We start from the raw sequence: 21,622 nt of genomic DNA, 5'->3' as shown, positions 1-21,622 counted from the left end.
GATTCAAACTAAAGCAGGGGACTGGATTATTGTTGGTTTACCCTACAAGCTAAAAACAGTAGCCTCATCAGTGCAAGGGGCAATAATGTCTTAATAATAAATAAAAAAATGCATTTGGTAGGGAATTCACATTAAAAGTCTAAGATTTATATCTGAAATGTCACTGTCTTGGTTGACCTGCATGTGTTCGGTGCACTTAACTAAAAGAATAAACACTGTGTCCTCATGTACAGCAGCTTTCAACTCTGCTTAAAGGCCTTTACACACAACGGGGGACGAATGAATGCCTCTGTGTTGCTGTTTTATCAATATAGGTGCAACTCAACCCGTTCTGCACAACCTGCTGAATTGGTGTTAAAGCATTTATGACAAAAAAACATGTTGTGCGATACAAACACAAAAAGACGCTCCCGGTGTGTAAAGGCCTTAAATTTGCTTCCTGACAAGGTGGGGAAAAAGATTCTAGACGAAGAGAATAATTACTTTAATTATTCTTATTAAACTATATTAAATATAATTAGTAACTCACCAGGAACATGGAACAATTTGAAATCAAAGCAGAATGTTTATCAATGTAAGTAAACACATGTGCGGACACACAAACAAAAAATGGAGCTAACCATAACACACACACACACACACAAACACACACAAGCAATAAGTCATTCCCCCTATACTCTCTTCCGAGTTGATCATTCATGTCTGATCGTGATCGACTTCTGACAACAGTTCAGATAGAATGGACTGTAAGGCACATGGCAGTCGTAGGATATTGTAACCTGTGTTTAATCTCAGATTTTCAAAAAAGATTTTTTACAATCCTTCTAACAGTGACTCTTGTACAACAACATAAATACTGTGCTGGAAAAATGAATGAATTAAAAATTAAGCAGTTTCTTTTTTCCCGCAGTCCCTTTCTGTAAACATTGAAAAATGCAAATCAAGTCTCCTCAGTTCTCGACAAGACAACAACATCAAAATAACGACAACTGTCCCATCTGTAAGGCTCGGCCGCCTCACTATGCAAATAGTCTCTAATGGGCTCAGAGCAAAATGAAATTATTTTTTTAATGTTTCCGTTACCTTCTCTTTTCTAATCGAAGGAGTCAACAGTGCTCAGTTTTAGATCCAGTAGGGTGGAGCGGAAATGGCGGGGGAGGGGGAGCGGTGAGGCTGTGGTGAAGGTGGCTCCGTCCATCAGAAGAGGCTGGTCAGCGTGGTCTGTGTAGGGCTCCGGCACTCGTGGACATCCATGCCGCCTGGCACGGAGGTGAGCACGGAGGTGACAGTGGGCATGGTGGGGTTGGTCAAGTCTGTCAGGGTGGTGGGGGTGCTGGAGGGGCTCATGGAAGCGTTGGAGATCTCCGAGGCCGGGCCCGACGGCGTCCCGCCCTGCAGCGTGGAGCCGTCCGATGCCTTGTCCACCCCGGTACTCTCCTGCCGCAGTAGGTTCCTCCTGAACTTGGCCCGAGCATTTTGGAACCAGACCTGCCAGAATAAAACAACAAAATCCATCATGTCAATTATTTCTGAAACCGTGTCTTATAGTAGCTTTTAGCATTTAGCATTTAACAAAGCATTTAGCAGGGTTGTTAAAGGTTCAAGTCACCTACAGTACACAAAAGCTAGATTTTTGATTTACCTATCACCATGCAGTTTATGTTTTATTTGCCCAGGTTTTGAGATAAATATCTCCACCATTTGTTGAACTCAAAGCAATGAAGCTTTCCAGTTAAAATATTCTGCAGAAGCATCTCTTTCACTGTTGCTCTAGATAACCCACAGGGATGATTTCTTACACAGTACATTCCAACGATAACTGCAAAATCTGTGGATTATCAAGAATAAAGAAGACACATTTCTGAAAAGACATATTGGTGTTAATTTATACAAACGTAATTTTCCGGAGCTGTAAGTTCCACTCACCTCCATTGTATTGTAGACGTAAACGTGGACAGATAAATACGAGGTAAGTTAGAAAATGTTTTTGTCTTATTTTATTGAACTGGCCCTTTAAACATGGATTTTTTTAACAATACTTTGTTAACTGACCACATCTGCGCTTTTGCATATTTAAGTCCAGTCACTACAATCATTTAGACAAAGCTGCCAACCATTTCTGTTGAGCATGCTGTTACATTTACTTCCTTCCACGCATTGATTTCAGTCCATTCCCTTACAGACCAAACACTATGGAAACATTTGTCACAGTATACACACACAACATTATGTCTATGCTCAGTCCTCACTTACAACTGCATCAGCACATATCAATAATACAAGTGACACTCATGAATGCAGACATGATGCTCACTCTTATGGATTAACCTACTGTACCTCAAGCATGTTTCAAGTCATCTAATTTAATTTTTGACACAGTGGTAAAATTAATGGACACCTAAGGCTGCCGGAGAGGTGGGAACAACACATTCTCACAGTCTCAGACTCTGTGGTTTGAGGTAAAGATCATTTGTTTAAATGCTTAAATAAAACATAGCTTTATGTTTCCACAGATCACTGTTTTTTTTGGTTAATTTGAACCTCTCATCAGAGTCCCTTTCAGAAAAAAAGCATTAAGTACAAAACACTGTACATTAGCTGTCACACTCTATGTGGCACGAGCCAAGGAGGAAGTTAGGTAATGTAGTATAAAAAGCGACAAATTCCAGTCAGGGTGGCTGGGTGGCCCAAGCTAACACAGGACTTTCACCCAAGAGGCTGCTGCTTGTGGCTTGTATAATTCCGTAACCCAAACAAACGAAAACACTCATATGGGACAATTTTAGAGGCAGTGAGAAACTATCTATGAACCCCACCAGACCCACATTATCTCCAACCCCACTCTTTCTATTTGCTATGTAAGGAATTATGTACAGCGAGCCCTCACAGGGGCATCTTGAATCACCTTAAAGGTGTTTATTTCACGATAATGACCGGCTCGCTGTACATTATCCCTCACTTATTACTTCGCTACTTATTAAAGTAATCAATAATTTGACCCAAATTATTGAGTTAGAAATAATTTGGTTCCTTCTGCGAAAAAAAATAATCCTCTCGCTGTTTCTGGAGAAATGTGTCTGTAGCAATTGCTATACAGAAATTAACAGACCGTAGACTGCCATCACTGACCAATCAGAATCAAATATTCCACAAAGCCGTGTAAAATTAGTTAAGAGCACACACCAGTGAGCATGTCCTTGTGTCTGGTTTAAAGTAGGTTTAAAGTCTGTTTGCAGATGCTCACACTGGAGTCAATGAAAAAAGAACCTTTAAAAACACAACGCCAGGGCGCTCTGTGTGCAAACGTTATAAAAGCCTTTGCTTTTTATGGCTAGTCATGGAGAAAAAACAGCAGTAGCCACAGACAAAAGTGAGTATTGGGATAAAAGCAGCTGTCATAGAGTCAGAGTATCATATTTGCAATGGCAATGAAATTAATGGTTTCTTCCTCATTTTGCTGAGGACCCTGTGAACCCTTTCAAGAGGGCCCTGCACCCCAATTTTAGAACAAGCAGCCTGCTCCTCATTGTCCCCTGATGTTTATTTTCATTTTTGAATTACATTTTTTTTACATTTAATCTTTGCTCTCTTTTTCAATAATAAAAAGTAGTATCTGAGATGTGGTGAGTCTGCACTGAGCCGAGTGTTTGAGCGCGTTAATGCTGGAATCATGACGGAGCCATGGGAACTGGGCGCTTCAACCGGAATAACAGGCATGAAAACTCAAACGCATCAAAGCAAAACGACTGCTTTGTTTTCTGCAAGCGTTAATTAAAGCAGCGGGATGATTTTTTATTTTTTTTCCTTCTCAGGGAAAAATTTGATTCAGAAACCTTTTTGTCTCATTTTTCTTCTTCTCAGTCCCCCAGATAATTTGCTGTCGTCTTTTGTGGAAATCAAACGCTCTGGTGTGCTTCGTCTTTCTTCGCGTGTACTACAGAGCTTTTGGATTTTCATCCCTCAATCCTCATCATAACATCACATCGTCCACTGAAATAGATTGCAATTTGTTTGGTTTTTATGACTTTCTTTTTACTCCCAGGTAATTTTGTATTCTAATTTCAACACACGTTGACTTTTAGCAGTTTTTTTTTCCCTTGAGGAAATTAAAATATCTACTGCCTTTCAATGCAGCTTTTTCATTTTATTTCTGATTCTGTGATTTTGTTTTTATTTAATTAAGAAAAAAGGTTAGAAAAGAAAGCATACATTTTTTTCTTCTTTTTGTTCAGCTTGTATTCCAAGAATTTCACTGCAATGAAAAACAGCACTATCTAGAAATAAAGCATCTGATTTGGCTTCTGTCAGGAAAACCTCACTTCATATATTTTACACTTGGAAACAAGTCAAATTCCTGCACCCTTGTTTGCATTTGTCTCCTCCCCTGAGTAAAGGAAACTAGCTGTTGTAATTACCTGTAAGACCCGCTTGGTAAGGCCCGTCTTCTGGGCAAGCTGCTTGAGGTCCTTGGCGTCTGGGTTGTGGTTGATGGCGAAGTAGGACTTCATGGTTCTCAGTTGGTGGTGCTTGAAGGAAGTCCGCATGCGCTTGGTCTTCTGACTGGAGCTGTACTGTGAGTCTCGGTCCATGGACTCTCCGTCGTTCTCGTTACAGCTCAGTGCTGCGAGCCAGCAGGGAACAGGAGACAAGGGCTGGTTAGTCATTGTTTAGTCCTCTCTTTCCTTATGTTTCGGACCCCATTTTAAGGTCCTAAACATTTCATGACCCCAGTAATCAAAGAGTATTCAATCTTTAAGAGCACAGACGCAGCTCCAAATGTGTCACATTGAAATAATGTTCTGCATTTCAAACCTAGTGAGTATATTTATTAATAATACATCTGGTAATGCATAAAAAACCATTCATCGCCCATGAAAATCAATAAATGTCCAAAAACTATCAAGCGACCTCACATGCGTCTATGTGCATCAGCGAGATAGGTGCAATGCAAATGTCTGTGCAATATATTGTATGTGGAGGAAAGAAAAAAGAAAATGTTAAGGGTTAATTTTGTTCTTAATTTTTTGGTTATTATTGTGCATATCGCTTTTTCCCATGTTAAAAATGTTGTTATTTCAATCTAGATTCTCTTTCTTCATTTAAATCTATAAAAATAAATCTGATCCAAGAAGACACTGTGACCTGACAGCTGTTTCCTCCAGCTGTAGATCCTCCTCCTCTCTGCACGTCGTCTGTCTGTCTGTCCCTGTCTGTCTGTCCCTGTCTACATGTCTTTCTATGGAGGAGGTGCTAGCCTGGCTTCAGCAAACAAACACACACACACACACACACACACACACACACACACACACACACACACACATGTATGTGTCCCAGCCTGCAAATTTCTTGGCAATTTTCAAAGTGTTGCTGCATGCATAACAGTTCGTGTTCAATATCAGAACGCAAATGATGAATATGAAGTGAGTGAAAACCATCAGAATAACACTTCACTTAATTAGCCCATACACACCAGGCAGAACAAATGCTGCTTTCTGGCCAAAGCATATGCTGCAGCATTTTAACAAAAAAGCAGCCTGTTTCCTGCTTGTGTCCTCTTCCTCACACACAACGTCTTATTCTCAGTGTTTATACCATCTGAGAGCTGCATGCTGCTTCAGGTTGCCACATGTTCTCATGTGAGCACTCAGGTGAAGCTTGGATGTTGTTTCTGGCTGCAAACAGAAGAGGGCGCACTGCCTCTTCACTCCACTGATTCTGCTTCAATATAATTTACTTCAGTTACTTTACTAAATACACACAATGACAAAAAGCTATATTAGCTTCTTCAGAGTAAAAATTTATTTTTCTGAAGGAAGGCTTCCTTTCTTCCTCGTGGCTTCATGATGAAATAAAGACAGTACTTTCTTGAAGCAAAGTCCATCACTAATAGGTGAAATCATTTCAGAGCAACCTAAATTGTATCATGAATTCCAAAAATAAAAAAGTGGCACCATTAAAATATAGAAAGTGATGCTGCCTATTTCAAAGACCAATCACTTGATTCAGAAAACCAAAGGAAAGAAGCTATGTTGCATTGGAAACTAGTGGGAATATAATTATTTCACCTGTTGCAGCTTATTGACTGAAAAAAAAAAGTTTTGAGAAAGGAGAATAGTTTGTGATCAAATTTATTCTTATGTGAATAATTAGAAAGATTAATTAACAAAAGTTAAAAAAAAAAAACGTGAGATTCCAGTCAGCTAGTTCTGCCATAAGAAAGTTCTTGTATTTCTTGCTCCAGTGAATAAATCATCATGTCACATTGATCTATCTGGTACACACCCAGTCTGACCCAGCAATGCAAAAAGGCTCCAGTACTGTGTGTGTGTGTGTGTGTGTGTGTGTGTGCGTGTCAATGTCTATAGCCAGAACATCAAAAAACTTTTAATACCAGATTGACGAAACTGAACATGACTACAAACCACCAACAATGACGTGATTATTTGTACGTTCACCATTTAGAAAAGCCTTGACTCCATGTAGATTAAGACTGCTGCAGCTCATTGACCTAATGAAATCCTATGAAGCTGTATGAAAAGTTCAATTTACAAGAAATGCTATATGGCCACAATGTATTTGTGTTCTTGTTTTCTTTTCTTCTCATTTTACAGTTTTACACTTTTATTGTCTCTCAGTTGGCCACTTGGTTTGGTCCTGCCTGGCCTCACTTGGCCTGCATGCTGTTCTCTTTGTTTATTGGTGGCTATTGCAGGCTTATTCATGCACACTGTTTGGCCTCAACGTGAACATGCTGCTGTTGTTTTTGACAGAAACGGTTAGCTCAATTGAAGCTATACAGACTATCATGATGGAAGATCCTATGCTGACACAAATAACGCCAAGCACACACAAGTCTTCAACAGGAAGGTTAAAGGAACTTTAAAGAAAAATGTAAGTAATGCAGTAGGACTGCTATTTAGCACAATACAACACACACACACACACACACACACACACACACACACACACACACACACACACACACACACACACACACACACACCGTAGCGCGTTTAAAAACTAGGTCTGTCGTTATTGTGGTAAAGTTATGATAAAGTCATTATAAACTGCTTGTATAAATAATATGTATAAAACCACAGAGAGTAAAAGCCATAATGATGAAGTTATGATAAAGTTATCGGAGAGGAGAGCACACACACAATGTGAGCCGTTATAGGACTGTTCAAAAGGTGTTTGATTAAGGAAAGCTGTCGCTCTCAATCAGTTCGTATTCACGCTGAGGCTGTTCAATAAAACGATGGAGCAACATTTACTTTACAATATGGCTGCGGTGGTTTTTTATGTTTCTTTTTCTATTCTACGTGTTCGACCATGAATCATTGTTTTTGAGGTAAAATCAGCACCACAACACGATCAAACACGAAATATACATGAATGACATGCATTTATTCTGAACTGTCTGCATTTCTTAGCGTGTCAATAGATTAACTACCGTCATTATAAATCCTTCTTACCTGCGTTATAAGCAGCCAGCTCGGCGCCCGGCCCAGGGCTTTTCCTCTTCCTGGGCCGGCCTTTCTGCACTGTCCCCACGCCGTTGAAGTAGGATAGTCCAAGCGTGTTGGCCGGGCCCAGGCCTTTGTGCGGGACAACGTCCGCGTGGTTAAAATGTGTCTGATATTCTCCCTGGATGAGAGTCTCAAAGTGCAGCCGACAGTACACCAGACTGTCCTTCATGCCAAAGTGGTCCCCGGTGGTGAGCATCTTGCTGCAGGAGGTGCACGTGAAGCAGTTGAGGTGGTAGACCAGGTCTCGGGCCCGCATCACCATCTCCGAGGCTGAGATCCCCAGGTGGCACCGAGCGCATCTCTGCACCGAAAATCTTCTGCGGACAACACAGAAACCTCATCAGCGGCTGGACGCGGAGCCCTGCGGACTGCTGCTGGTGTGTCCAGTGTGGCAGAACTGCATGCTACTCTCTCAGATTTTACGCACTCAGAAACAGTGCTCTAAGAAACTTTTCTTACTAATGATGTGAATTCACATCAAACCTTAAAGTTGGGATGATAGTTTGCATCAATTTGGCGATATTGCAATTTAATGAAATTATAACTTTGCCCAGATATTGTTAGTTTAAACAATCCTATTTCTTTTTTTTTTCTTTCCGTTTGTCAACATGTGAGAGAAACACGTGGATTATATCTGGATAAAATATAGATAGTGCATTATGGCACTAAATATCAGCTATCAGCTGTGCACAAATAGTGTACAAACTCATATTATCAGGAAAGAAGCTATGAGAAAGACTATGTATAAATCGTGTTTTTTTTTCTTGAATGAAACTTTTTAGAATTTTTAGAACCAAATCCACAAAAAAGATTTTATTGACGTAATTTTGCATTGACATTGTTTCTTTATTTAATTCCATCCCCGGTAATTTGTGGTGTAACTTTAACTTTAAAAACAGTATCTTCACCAGCCACGATAACAATCATTTCCGACACACATTTAGCTCTTTGAATCCTAAACACCGTGTGGTGGACGGAGCGTGGAGCTCCAGGCCCTGCTCGCCCTCCTACCTGTAGTAGTCCTCCTTGCAGTAGATGCTGCCATCCTTGCTGAAGCAGGTGAGCTCAGATTCCAGGTTGAGTTTGCACTCGCAGCACTTGAGGCAGCGCATGTGCCACTGTTTGTCCACTGCCAGCAGGTAGTAGCGGTCCGCGATCTTCCTGCCGCAGCCCGCGCACAGAGCCACGCGCTCGGCGGTCATACACGGCATGGACTGCACGGAGAGAGGCACGAGGACACAGCGTCATGGGACATGATGTCGGAATAAACAATTCTGTATGACATCCTGATAGCCTAACATGAAGACGTGCTAACATGGCTTCATCAATAACAACATTAATAATAATAATATTAATATACTATAAAGTCTTGAGCAAGTAGAGGATCAGTGTATTCGCTATAGAATATTATCATCAATTATAGCCTCACTAAAGAGGGCCGCCACAGCCACCACATGGGGGGATTTTAGAAATATTATAAAGACATATTGTTGAAGTTTAAAACTGTATTTTTGTCTCAACAACCTCAATAAATAGACATCAACATTATAATGATATTAAAATGCAACCAGTAAGAAAAGGACAACGCAAACTCCCCTCCAAGACCACAGTGTAAGGAATTAAAAATCCATTGTCATATTGCTGAACGTATAGCAGCAGATTAAAAGAAAACAAGTAGCCCTATTGAAGTCATGTAACATCTTAAGAACCATGTACCCTCTGTCTATGTTCTTATGAAATATGTGTTATTGTATCAGTGGTATCTGTGCTGTTAATTTCTCCTGAAAATAATAACGATGTCAATTAAAGATGCAATAACAAACACAGGTTTATGATAGGGGACTGCCATTTCATGTTATTTTCGAGAGGCCTGCAAAATAGACACACACAGGTGCACGCACACGCGCACGCCCTCCACGAATAATTTGCAACAGAAGATGGAAGCTGAATTGAAAATAGCATTATTTCTCCATCCCATCTTCTCTCGTTTCATATTCATTGCGGCGTATTTAAGAATTAATATTGAACTTTCTAACCTTTAGAATTATGCATTTTAATTTAATTGTTACAAGTGTAAAAAAATAAATAGAATAATAATCTAACGCTACTTTTCGTTTTTTCTTGTTATTATAAAAGAAACTCCAAATAGGGTCTGTTAAATATATATATATATATATAGCTTTGCTTTGTGAGCCATAGAATATGCGCTGTGTTGTTCATGTTTATTGTATGTTTTGAATGCATCAAGAAGGCACAATTAAATAAACGAATTGCTAAATTTAAAACATATTTTTTTCTTTATGAATAATTGTGTAGCTTTCTCAGCTCTGGGTCCAGTTGGAACTTCTCTGGGACAAACGAAGTTTAGATTAAACAGTGGCAGGCCTTTGTGAAGGAAGTTTAAGAGCGAAGAGCAACTACAAAATAAGCTCGGGCATTTGTTGGCCCGTTTTTCAACGTGAATTAAAAGTAAAAAGCGTTCAGAAGTGTATCACAATGCTTGGAGCTGTAAGAGTGCAGCCACTGTCACATGTTTCCAGGCTGCCATGCTGCCTTCGCTAACGAGCCGAGAGGGCCAAAGGAAAGTCTCCTACCGTCTCTGATTCCCCCATATCGATGGCCGAGCTGATGGCTGCTGACTCGCTCTTTCCTCTCCGGTCCATTTCTTCCACCACACCGTGCACGTCGCCTCCAGGGAGGCCATGGAAAAGCATCGTTGCCGCAGAGGGGAGGATATTATAACTGTTCTCTTCGGATCTGCAAGCCAAGATGTCCATCAGAGGCAAAAATCTGCGCAATAACGCCACTCAAAAAATATTGCTTTTTTTAAAGGTTTTCCTTTCTTGCCGTGACAAGTGAGAAATCCAGATTAGGGAGGAAAAAATATGAGGGAAAAATTGGACACGTGTTCTCCACACTACGTCTCATCTGCCAATGGAAACCGTTATCCGAATCTCTGCAGCTCTCATTATTAATAAGCTATGATTAATTCATAAATAAGCGCACAGACTTCGTTTCTCTGACTGGAATCGATTTTCTCTCAGGTGTGATGTTATTTCTTTCTCGCTATCAATTGCTCTTTCTATATTTTCCTTTATATTTACTATGAATAAACATACCAACTATGGAAGCCCCCGCTGCATGGGTATCGCCGATGCCTCCTCCTCGCCGGGAGTAATATTTCAGGATTTCGTCAGTCTGCAAGGCATTGGCAAATATCTTCCTTATTCTGCAGAACAATAAGTAACTCTGTACAACTGGCACTGCAAAAGCCGGCAGCAGGCTTCTAACACATCACAGTCAGAAAGAACAAAAAAAGATATGTCCCAAAAAGCTGACAGTCGTCCTCCCCTCCTCCAGGCTCAACAGTCCAAGTTGATGCTACAGCAGCTGATTTTTGTCGCTCAAACTACTTTCGTTATTCAGAGAAAAATAGAAAACACAGCCGCGCAGCCTTTGCTTTATAAAATCCCGCCGGGCGTCTGAGAGAAGCGCTTTTCCTGTACAGTAGTCTGTTTGGTGAATGTTTTGTCTTTTGCCAAGTAGGCTGTATACATGTGCGTAACAGCAGAAGAGGAGGAGTTGGCTTTACGTTGACTGATGATAGGCGAGTGTTTGCTGGCCCCCCAAAACCTCATTCTCAAGTCCCGGTTGGACTCTCCGCTCCTTATCAACGGGGCCCTGTTGCGTCACGACGCACCATTTATGTTCATTGGCTATTCCGCCGCCACCAAACTGTTTGACTATACTTTTACCGACCGGTCTGAAAAAGCGGCAGTGCCTCTGCGACCGTTACGCACCGACCACCGACCAACCGTATCTGTCTGTCCGGAGCTGCAGTCAGAAAGGTCAGTTTTAAAGAAAGAGAAGAAGAGTCAGGGCAGGACAGCGTGTCAGTCCTCGGAGCTGTTGGAGCCGTCGGTCTGTCTGAGCGCACCGAGGAGGTCCGCTGGGACCTTTACTCATGTGACGCAGAGACAGGGTTCCACACAGCCCCGCACGGTTTGCTGCTCACAGCCTCTCCATGGCACTGAGGGGTTCTGCACAGAACCTGCAGGGCTGAGCTCAACGCCACGAAGTCCCTCAAATCAGCCATCGAATGAAGACTCACAGCGTTAAACTTTTTAATCCCATTTTTTAATTCTGATTTATTTGTTGAAAAACGACAAACAACAACACCACAAAAGACAGCCAGTTAAACGGTTTAGATCATTTAGCTTCTCGTAAACTGTATCCAAACTTTGACTTCCTCCTGTCATTTCACATTTGACCTAATGTTGAACATCTGAAAGGTAAATCGGGCTAAGTCGAAGTCAGAACTCATGAAAAGCTTTATTTTGATATAAAGATCGCAAGATCGAAAGGCAAGGGCCTTCAAATGTCTTTAGTCTAGAGAGATAATTAGATCGAATCAAGAAAACACGTGAATTGGAGAATTGTATCGTTAGGAGCATCATTAGTGGGATTGTTCAATTTAGTGTTAATTCGTCAGAATCCTTTTGGCTCCAGCATCATTCATCCTGTTTTTATTTATCCCACAGAAAGAGCTCCATCTCCTGAACTCTGTCATCTGATGTCATCTGAAACCAGCGGCTTCGGTCTTGTGTTTTCCACCACAGAGCAGTTTGCTTCAGCAGCGGGGCTGCAGCGCGAGGCTGCTGAACTGATCTCGGATCCGCTCATTCTAATTAGCTCTCTGCTCTTAATTGGGAGGGGAAAGTGGACTTCGTCATCAGAGAGAGAGAGAGAGTCGTGTTTTGAGGACCGGGAGGAGAGGTTTGATCTCGCACAAAAGACGGCAGTTACAGCGGTGTGGGAAAAAAACGACACGTTATCACATCACCGCTCTGGCTTTTGTTGTATGAAAACTGAAGTCAATTCAAATAGTTAAGTTATAGTTATAGTTTTAAATGATTTAAAAGGAAATCCGTCCAGACATTTAACCTCCTGACAATTTATATAGCTGCGGATTCATGCGCTTAAACAATATCGGAATGATTTTTTTTTCTTTCCATGATATTTATAATTCTTTTTATTTTCTCGTTTCTTTCAAAATACCTGTCCTGCCCCCTCCCGCGCATAACAGCTTGCGTTTAGGCTATTGTGAAGTTTTATAGCACAAATATGATGTTAAGCTCCTAAATCTTTATGCAAATCAGCTCCTCTGTAATACCCTTAATTGAATACATGCATATTTATCATCTGCGTTTTCTATCTGCTATAAGGCGGGTTTATACATTAAACATAGCGGCAGCGGGCATGTCTGCGGGCGTGTATGAAATATGATATTAGCTGGTAGTGTAAGATTAAGGAAAAAAATATCAGTTTGTATGTATTTGTTTCAGAAGAGCCTAGACTGGCTTGATCCTCTGATTTGATTTAAGTTGCTTCTCAGTACAAAGAAGAAGAAGAAGAAGAAGAAGAAGAAGAAGAAGAAGAAGAAGAAGAAGAAGAAGACGTTTGCCCAGAATTTAGAAATGATTTATGCAAATGTAGGCCGAGGTCTGGTCTATATGTTGGAATATTCTCACAGTATTCAGAGCAGAGGAGGACAAAACTCACAGTATCATAATTAACAACAGTATCAAGTGTGTAAAGGCAGAGCTGCGCTGGTTAAAATAGTCCAATATTTATGGTGCATTTAAATGAAAAGGTAAAACAATTAATTTCAACACATCCTTCTCTCTCTCTCTCTCTCTCTCTCTCTCTCTCTCTCTCTCTCTCTCTCTCTCTCTCTCACTCTCTTCTCTCTCTCTCTCTCTAATAGGGGCAGTGCATCTTCAGGGCTGGAAGATAAAACGATGCAAGACAGAGAATCACCATCTCCAACAGTCATCATTTATGCTTTATACATATACAACTTCCATCACTGTGTCTCCACTCACTATAACATATAGTGCATTATGAAAGGGCAACCTCATTGATATTTTTAAGACAAAACAGTTGAGTAACTCTAAATAAAAACGTCCAGTGCATCCTGTGCTTCACAGATTTCACATTGAAACTAAAGATTCAGGATCCATTATTTTAGATTATTTAAAAACAAATACTAATGATGAAATTGTAGTAAGGATAGGCCTATAGGAGCTCATTAGTAAGCAAATTATTCTGAACTATATTTTGTCACCACTAAAGTTGGTGGTTTGGTTGAAACAATTAAAGAAAAGAAATGGTCTGAATTAGGTATCAGTATTTCATTTTGTAATGGTTGCAGAAGGGTTCAGATCAGGTCTAGACAAATGAATGAATAAATATATCCACTGCGAGTTGGTGTCACACTGTTGATACAGTGGTAACTATCACATTGTTATAAGGCCACCAGACAATAATCGACGAGCACAACTGTTTTATGGCAATATTGGATTTTTATTTGTTTTTTGCATAAATACTAATGTGTCAGGCGTTTTATAAATTGCTGCCACAAACAGACATTTCTGTTTGACAAGACACCAAACATACAATCACCTAATTGTCTTAATTATTTTGTATATTTCCTTTTTATTTGATTAACTTAACTAGTGCATTTAAAAATATAAACAGAATTAAGACTCCATATCGGGAGGTCTTAATGCTGTTCTATTTTTAAATTGTTGAAAGTCAACTCCCTTCAATTTGATGAAACCCACAAATTTTTATTAAGGGTACAAAGATTAAGACCTCAGTGTCCTCAATGGGAGCTCCAACAACAATATGAAATGTAGAATTTTAACTTCTAAGTTAAGTTTTAAGTCCAAATAAAGGGGCCAATCATTTTTTATTATTGAAAAAAACACAAGTTTGCCCACTTTAATGTCAAAAATATCAAAAAGATGTTTCCAACAAAACGTTCATCCCATCACGCTTTAAAGACTCCTAACAGTTTCAGGACCCTGCAACCGTCTACTGAGACAGAAAGGAAATACAATTCTGACAAAACATGTGCTATTTAACAGAAGTATTAAAAGATGACTTGATATCTGGCTGAAGTTATTGGAGAGTTGTTGTAAAACAGCAACAACAAGTTTAGAATGCACTTATCCTAATAACGAACCAACAGTGTGAGAGGCTAACTGAAATACTTTGTTGAAAGCACATGCCCTTGTTGGTGTGTGTGTGTGTTAGGGTGTGTGTGTGTGTGTGTGTGTGTGTTAGGGGGTGTTGCTGTATGTCGACGACTAAAATGCTGATGCAGCTCTACTGATTACTCCCATCCCGTAATGATTTCCAAATGGGGCAGCCATCAATACGACAAATCTGCATTTCTCAGAAAAACATCACCCTCGTCAGACTCCTGGCATCTTTTTGATCTCTCCCTGTTTTTTAATTGTATTCTGCATAAAGGTAGAGGGGAGGCATCGGGTGCGTGGCTTTAATGGGATGCTGCTGTGGAAATGGGGAGTGGGGTTACGCGCTCTCTGAGGAGAGCTCGGCTGTAATTAAGAAAGGGAACAAAGCAGAGGAGACTAAAAACACATGAAAGGGAGGAAGCGGATCACCTAATCACTGTATGTGCACCATCCACGCCGTCGCCTGCGTACACACACACACACCCACACATACACACACGTTTAATGAGAGGAAGAATCACACATGAGCATAAACACATAGCCGTTCAGACAGCACACCTGAGCCTCTCAGATGTCAGTCCCATCCATGTAGCATGTTTTCTTATGGGAGTACACTGTGTTCTGGAAATCAGATATAATGCAACCATCACATTCATTCTCATCTAAACAAATGACATTTTAAGCTCGCTATGCCAGTGGTTCACAACCTGAGGCTCAGGACCCCGTAGAGGGTCACGAAACAAATCTTCTGATCTATTCATAAAACAATTAATTTGCTTTTCCAGGGCTTTCAAACACATTTCAGTCTTCCTCTCTTAGTAAGTGGACCTTCTTTTAGGTTTTGTGCATCTGACTGCCAATCCAATGAGTTTTTAATAAATAGTGAATATCTTTAACAAGTAACAGTGTTTTATCAATCTACAAAACAAAACCTGCATGATGTAAAATGCCCAACCCTCTACCTTGCCTTTACCATACATACTTTATATATTAGATAAATGACATTTCCTCTTCATTTCTATTTTACAAAACTGGGATAAAATCCTCAGTTTGAATACTTACTGAGCAGTTTGGGTTCCTAGAAGGAGACCTCCAAGTTACTTCATTCATTTCCTACAGTGTTGAGACGGCAGCACAGACATCAGTTTCCTGGTCACAAAGGAAAGAAGGAGGCTGGGAAAGGAAATGAGGAATTTCAAATGTAACTGAACAAACAGTTGAAAACTCAAACTCCACTAAGTGAAGGCAGAAGATGTCACCTTGTCATATTGTCTGATTGACAGGTGATCTCCAGGAAGTGCTGTGGATAACACCAATGACTGAAAGGATCCAAAAATACACAGACAGTGATGTGGGGGACGACCCAACAGAATACCTCTGTAATGACCCAGCCAAAATTACAGGTAGTCACAGTGATAGTAGGAGGAAAGAGCCGTGAGCATATCGGGTTAAAATTCCCCGGTGCTCCTTTATTCTCCACTTTTCAGCACAACATAATCCGGGAGACACTGCTTGCACTGATGCAGCACATGCTCACTGACATGGTGTTGGCAAATGACAGAAAAGGCAAGGCGTTCCAGATTTGGCACAGAAAGAGAGAGCTGGAAATTATTCTATGTGAATATAGACTAGACCAGGGGTAGGCAACTTTAGACATGGCAGCTTAACCAATGGCACACTAGCAACGAGTGCTCAAGAGAGTTTTTTTAAAATGATGAAGTGCCCTCTCATCCGTATGGCATTGAATGGCCTGTTATTTCAGCCAGTCTTCTAAAACATTACGTTTCCATACAATTTAACTGCACTCTCAAGTACGTTTCGAGGGAAACTCATTTTCTCCCGGGTTACAGTTTTTAACTTTATAAATTGAAAGAAAACAGAAAACACCACAGAAGTACTTTTTTAGGTTTAGTGAAAAACATCATGGTTTGACTTAAAATTACTACAGAACTGAAACAAAATAAAAACACAACAAAAGTACTTGGTTCAGCCGGGACACAAACAGCAGTTTCCTGGGTGGACGCCCTGTGTTTTTCACCCATCCACCACCTCAGCCTTCTCCATGTGTGGAAACATATTTGTAACACGTGAAAAACAAAAGAAATCCGTGACAAAATACGTTTTCCCTCGAATTTCCAATTCACAATTCAGTTTTGTTGTAAGGGAATGTCATTTTTAGAGACATGGCTGTTCGATTGTTTTCTCCATCCCTGAAGACCCCCCCTACTCTGCCTTTGAATTTGTTAAGTGTTTTGCTGATGAACCAGATTGATGAAAGGTTGGTGTGTCAATGATCTCATCTCAGATGTGGATGTTTTCATATGGCAGCCTTCATATATAAGTACAATGTCCTGACTATGGAGATACATTATTATTTTTTAAATGTCACTATGCACATGGCCTATCTGGATAGAATAAAACGACAGATCTGTTGGAGAGTTGTACTTTGATGTGATGTCATAATTAAACTTATTATATTAACCTTAAAGTTTATGGGGCACACCAATTAACAAGGACTTTTAAAACTGCCACTTCATATCAAAAAGGTTGCTAAGCTATGGATATAAAGGACATGATGTCCACATGGCTGACTTGAAGTTTTGGGGAAAATGTGGTAAAAGGCTGTGAAAAAAACATTATACTACTGTATGACTTTACAGTGTGCTTAGGTGCAGAACCAAATGTCTAGTCTAAGAATAAGTGTCAGGTCCACACGGAAAAGAGACAGCTCTGAGATGGAGAGGCAACAGCAAGAAAACCTGAATTCACATTCCTTTCAATTAAGACTGAGACTATCATTACTCCCCCTAACAATAATATTATGGAGTGAAGCCAGTTATTTTTGTTGAAAAATGACTCACAAATGACTCACAAAATTTTAATTTGTAATTAAAATAGTTGTTTAATATTGATTTTTAGTGAGGGTGGAAGACAACAAATGGTTGTGATGGTTAGCCAGGTAAATTGTATAACCTCACTGGACAATGTTGTTTACAATGGTTATTTTACTAAAGTAAAAATAGCAATAACACAATGTAAAAGCATAACACAAGTCCTACATTGTAAATCGCAATAATGTGCTACATATATTATTGGTTAGTTATTACTGATGTATTGACATCAAATACTGTTGGATGGATTAAATTACAATAATGAACCATGTTTTATAAACTGATTATGTATCTGCAAAGTAAGTATGAATATAATGGAGTAAAAAGTGCAAAGTATTATTCTGAAATATGGTAGAATAATAGAAGTATTATATTTGTACTTTTGTGGGGGTTTTTTGTGTTTTTTTCAGCATTTAAAAGAAGGAAGTTTGATTTCTGATATGCATTCTTGATGTCCAAATTACTGAGTTATTTATGAAACAAAGAACAGAATATGAATGTGAATGAATAGGGAAAAAAGAATAGAATATGAACACAGGGAAATTATATTTTTGTTCAATTCATTATTTTTTTTACCTTAATTTGATAGCGTGCAATAGAAAAACAGACAGATAACATGGGCATGCAACAACGGTCTTTGACCAGAATCAGTTGCAGTCAGATGTCTCATGTGTCTCTCACACATTCATTCTATTATATGAAACACGTACGACCACACTTGTGCTTATTTGGTATGCTTAACAACCAATACAACTTTGAGTGTGTTATTCAACAGATTTGGAAAACAATATGTATAACATTAAATTGTATTTAGAGAAAGAGCAGGCAGATTGATATTAGCCACAGTGTTGTCAGTATGAGACTGTACTGGTCTGTATATCTAATAGCCCTGCTCAAAGAGGAAGTGTAAGTCATCTCTCAGTGGGGGAGCTTCAGCTGATTCTGACCCACTTTAGATCTGATCATTATGCTTTATGTCTTGTAATGTTTCCCATAAAGCTAAGGCAGCAGCATAAGATGCTGTAGTACAAAGGCTGAAATAACAAAACCAACCTTTTCAAATTGATTCCATTTTACACATTCTTAGAGCCTGACTGTCAAAATATTCAATTCAAGCATTTTTTAAAATCTTTCAAATTAACAATATTACAAGGTTTCATCGTGGATGGAGATAATCAATAATTAGCATTGTCCGCTGGTCTGCTTTCTCATCGCAGAGTTGTGGTGGTGTTTTTTTGTGCAGTGCCACGCTGCAGCCCAGCCCCTGTCAATCAGCCCCACGCTGCAAAAATTACAAAAGAAGCTCATTCTGCCACAGGAGCCCCTCTTTGGAGAGCAATTCTAAAACTTACATGCCTCTTATTTGTTGGGTCAAAGGTTAAATTGCTGACCCTCCCCTCCATTCCTCCCTCTCGCTCTCCCCACCGTGGCCAAGCTGTACTCAGTCTTATATTTACATGGATTAGAGTCCTTTCACACTGAAGAAAAGAGCTGGTTCACAGTCAAAGCCCGAGGAGCAGTCCATGCTGCCCGAGTGGCCACATTATTCACTGGCAGACAATGACCATATTGTAGTTATGTGGAAAAGGAGGGGGTAGGAGGAAAGAGAAATCCCCCCCTTTGCCATGGCAAAGTCCTACACTTGTGCCACAGAGAGGGGAGGGCCGAGCCCCATCCGCTTTTTCAAGCAGAGCAAACAAAGCCTGCCCACTGTGAACAAGATGAAGATGTCAAAAGCTTTTAGGCAGGGGGGTGAGACGGGGTTTAGGGGATAAACCAACAAAACAAGTGAAAAGGTCTTTTCTCAAATGGATAAATCCTACTAAGTCTACATTTCCACATCAGATTTACTCTCTTCTTTAACATCCTCTCTCCTCCCCCTCTCAATAATCTTTCCAAATCAAACCATATACAAAAAGAAGAAGAAAGAAGGAAGTTTTGCTTCATGGAAGGACGTTAAACACGGCTCCTACTCATATTCTCGTATTTTGTATTTGAGTAAAAAGGTTCATGAGATCACATTTGAAAAATGTGAATCTTTTTCTGTGATGGTCAACCCACTTAATGTAATATTTGATAGCAAGCATCTGACAAGCAAAGACAAGACAAGAGCAAAACAGTTTTAAATTGTCAGAATCACAAGCTACATAAAATACACATATGAAAGCTTTTAAAAAGCTAAATTTCCTTGGTGCAGACTGGACACTAAAATCAATTTTCTGGCTTACTCTAGCTGTACTAATAGCAGATATAATCACAGTATAGATGACGTACAGATATTTCTCCCCAACATGTACCTATGGCAGTGTGATGTCTAAGAGGATAGAAGCCCAAGGCACTGTGGAGTGAATGACAGAAAGAGGCCTGGTATACAGCCACAGTCAATTCACATGCAAATAGCCAGCCTTGCAATGACTCTGATTAACTCCCTGTGAGTTCATAGTTTCCATGTTAACAAAGATTTAGTCGCTTTTGAGAGAAGCGGTACATTAAGTGGGGAGAGACAGAGGGAGAGAGGCCTTGTGGCGAACCTTACAGTAAAGCCCCCTCAGGACATAATGCAACCTCCGTCTTGTCGGCCTAATCCACCTCGCAGATGCAGGATAGGGCCGGCACTGGTACAAGGAATGAGAACAGTGGACAAAAGAAAGCAGCCCTCTTGTTTCTCATTCTGTCTCAGCAGCAAAAGTCCTCCCAAACCCCATGACTGAACGGAGTGAATGACTTGAGATTGAGCCAGTCAAGAGCTGTGGGCCCAGTGGACCCTCTGAATGAGATTTGGTCATGCATATACTGCCTGCATTTGCTTCTCAACAATGTCCATACATTAGTGCAGTCTCACTGATTGCCCGTTGACAGAAAAACTCAGCCTCATCAAATGAGAGTTTGTGAAACAAGCACAATGGCTTTCAATTAAATTAAGTTTCCACAAACAGTCAGAGGAACCCCACCAAAGTGAGAAACAGGGAGAAATCAGAATCAGAATCAGGTTTATTGGCCATGTATGCGTATGCATACATGTAATTTGACTCCGGTTTCCACTTCGCTCTCAATGTACATACACAAGTTTACAATAAACAAGAAAAAAATTTATGAAAAATAAAACAAGGGCAACAAAAAAAAGTTGAACAGATGTAGGTATAAACATTTAACAACTATGTACAATATAAGTATAAATATATATCCAAAAAAGTATATATATATATATATATATATATATATATATATATATATATATATATATATGAACACAAACTTATAAACAACAATGGCAATGGAATTGAGGTGATAGTGCAAGTGGTGGTAATAGTGCAAACAGAGGTAGTAGAGCAGTATGACTGATTAATTGTTCATCAGAGTGACGGCCAGTGGAAAGAAGCTGTTCCTGTGTCTGGTGGTTTTGGCGTACAGAGCTCTGTAGCGCCTACCAGAGGGGAGGAATTGGAACAGGTTGTGTCCAGGGTGTGATGGGTCTGCAGTCATTTTTACTGACTCTGGAGGTGTACAAGTACAAGCAGACCCTCTCTGCAGACCTGACAGTCCGTTGTAGTCTGTTTCTGTCAGTGACGTGCGGTGAGGTTCGTGGCTGGTGAGGCACTGACTGCACACTACATAAGTCAGATTTACAAATATATGAACCCAATAGAGTAGCTTAAAATCACCATTCAATTGGCAGCCTGCACATTGACTACTGGTTGTTTTTTCATATTTCACATTAGCATTCACAGATGAACCACAGATGTGTAAAGAGAACAACAAACACATAAAGGGTTACTTTACCTGGCCAACGTTGAATTGGTGTTGATTTAGTCATATTTCCCTGTTTTTTGAGACATTTTTAAGCTTGGATATAGAATCTTACATTTTTGTGGTCAAAGCAAAATATAAGAAGAAGAAGAGAAGTGTAGAAGAAGAGCAACGACAGAACAAGCATAAACCCGACCCGTGGGCTCTCGCACGCCCTCTTCTTTGAGGCAGAGGTACTGTTTGCCTCCCCTGTGTGCTTTTTCACTGCGGTTTCTGTCAGATCAGCAACACTAAATAGGTTCTACACACACGTGAAATACAGTACATATTCTATGTAAAGAAAGGACATATAAAAGTGTCTACATATATTACAGTGGTGACAAACAATGAGACAGCAAAAGGCATG

General features: G+C 40.0%; 1 protein-coding gene across 2 annotated transcripts; it reads right to left on the bottom strand.

Moving 5' to 3' along the window:
• Positions 1 to 536: 536 nt before the first annotated feature.
• On the bottom strand, positions 537 to 11,146 carry lhx2b (LIM homeobox 2b). 2 transcript variants are annotated; one of them, XM_068734289.1, is made up of 5 exons: positions 10,127 to 11,146; positions 8,544 to 8,746; positions 7,479 to 7,849; positions 4,416 to 4,621; positions 537 to 1,488 (listed from the first exon to the last, which is right to left on the bottom strand). In XM_068734289.1, the coding sequence occupies exons 1-5, from the start codon at positions 10,307 to 10,309 to the stop codon at positions 1,198 to 1,200; spliced, it is 1,254 nt and encodes a 417-aa protein (XP_068590390.1). In that variant the 5' UTR covers positions 10,310 to 11,146; the 3' UTR covers positions 537 to 1,197. The 2 variants fall into 2 exon arrangements, with proteins under 2 accessions (XP_068590390.1, XP_068590391.1); XM_068734290.1 differs by having other exon boundaries at positions 7,479 to 7,846.
• Positions 11,147 to 21,622: the final 10,476 nt, after the last annotated feature.

The sequence above is a fragment of the Cebidichthys violaceus genome, unplaced genomic scaffold (assembly GCF_023349555.1).
Source record: "Cebidichthys violaceus isolate CVI_PGR_0920_01 unplaced genomic scaffold, fCebVio1.0.p SCAF_62, whole genome shotgun sequence".
NCBI classification, from domain to species: Eukaryota; Metazoa; Chordata; class Actinopteri; order Perciformes; family Stichaeidae; genus Cebidichthys; species Cebidichthys violaceus.
This window is presented reverse-complemented; position numbering and strand designations above follow the sequence as displayed.

What these genes read in the sequence shown, in the direction of transcription:
- lhx2b (XM_068734289.1), bottom strand. Translation starts at nt 10,309, where the DNA reads ATGGACATCTTGGCTTGCAGATCCGAAGAGAACAGTTATAATATCCTC. An exon ending in TGCAAGGAGGACTACTACAG is followed by an intron (nt 7,850 to 8,543) that starts GTAGGAGGGCGA and finishes TGTTGTCCGCAG; the next exon opens with AAGATTTTCGGTGCAGAGAT. An exon ending in GCTGGCTGCTTATAACGCAG is followed by an intron (nt 4,622 to 7,478) that starts GTAAGAAGGATT and finishes GCTGGCTCGCAG; the next exon opens with CACTGAGCTGTAACGAGAAC.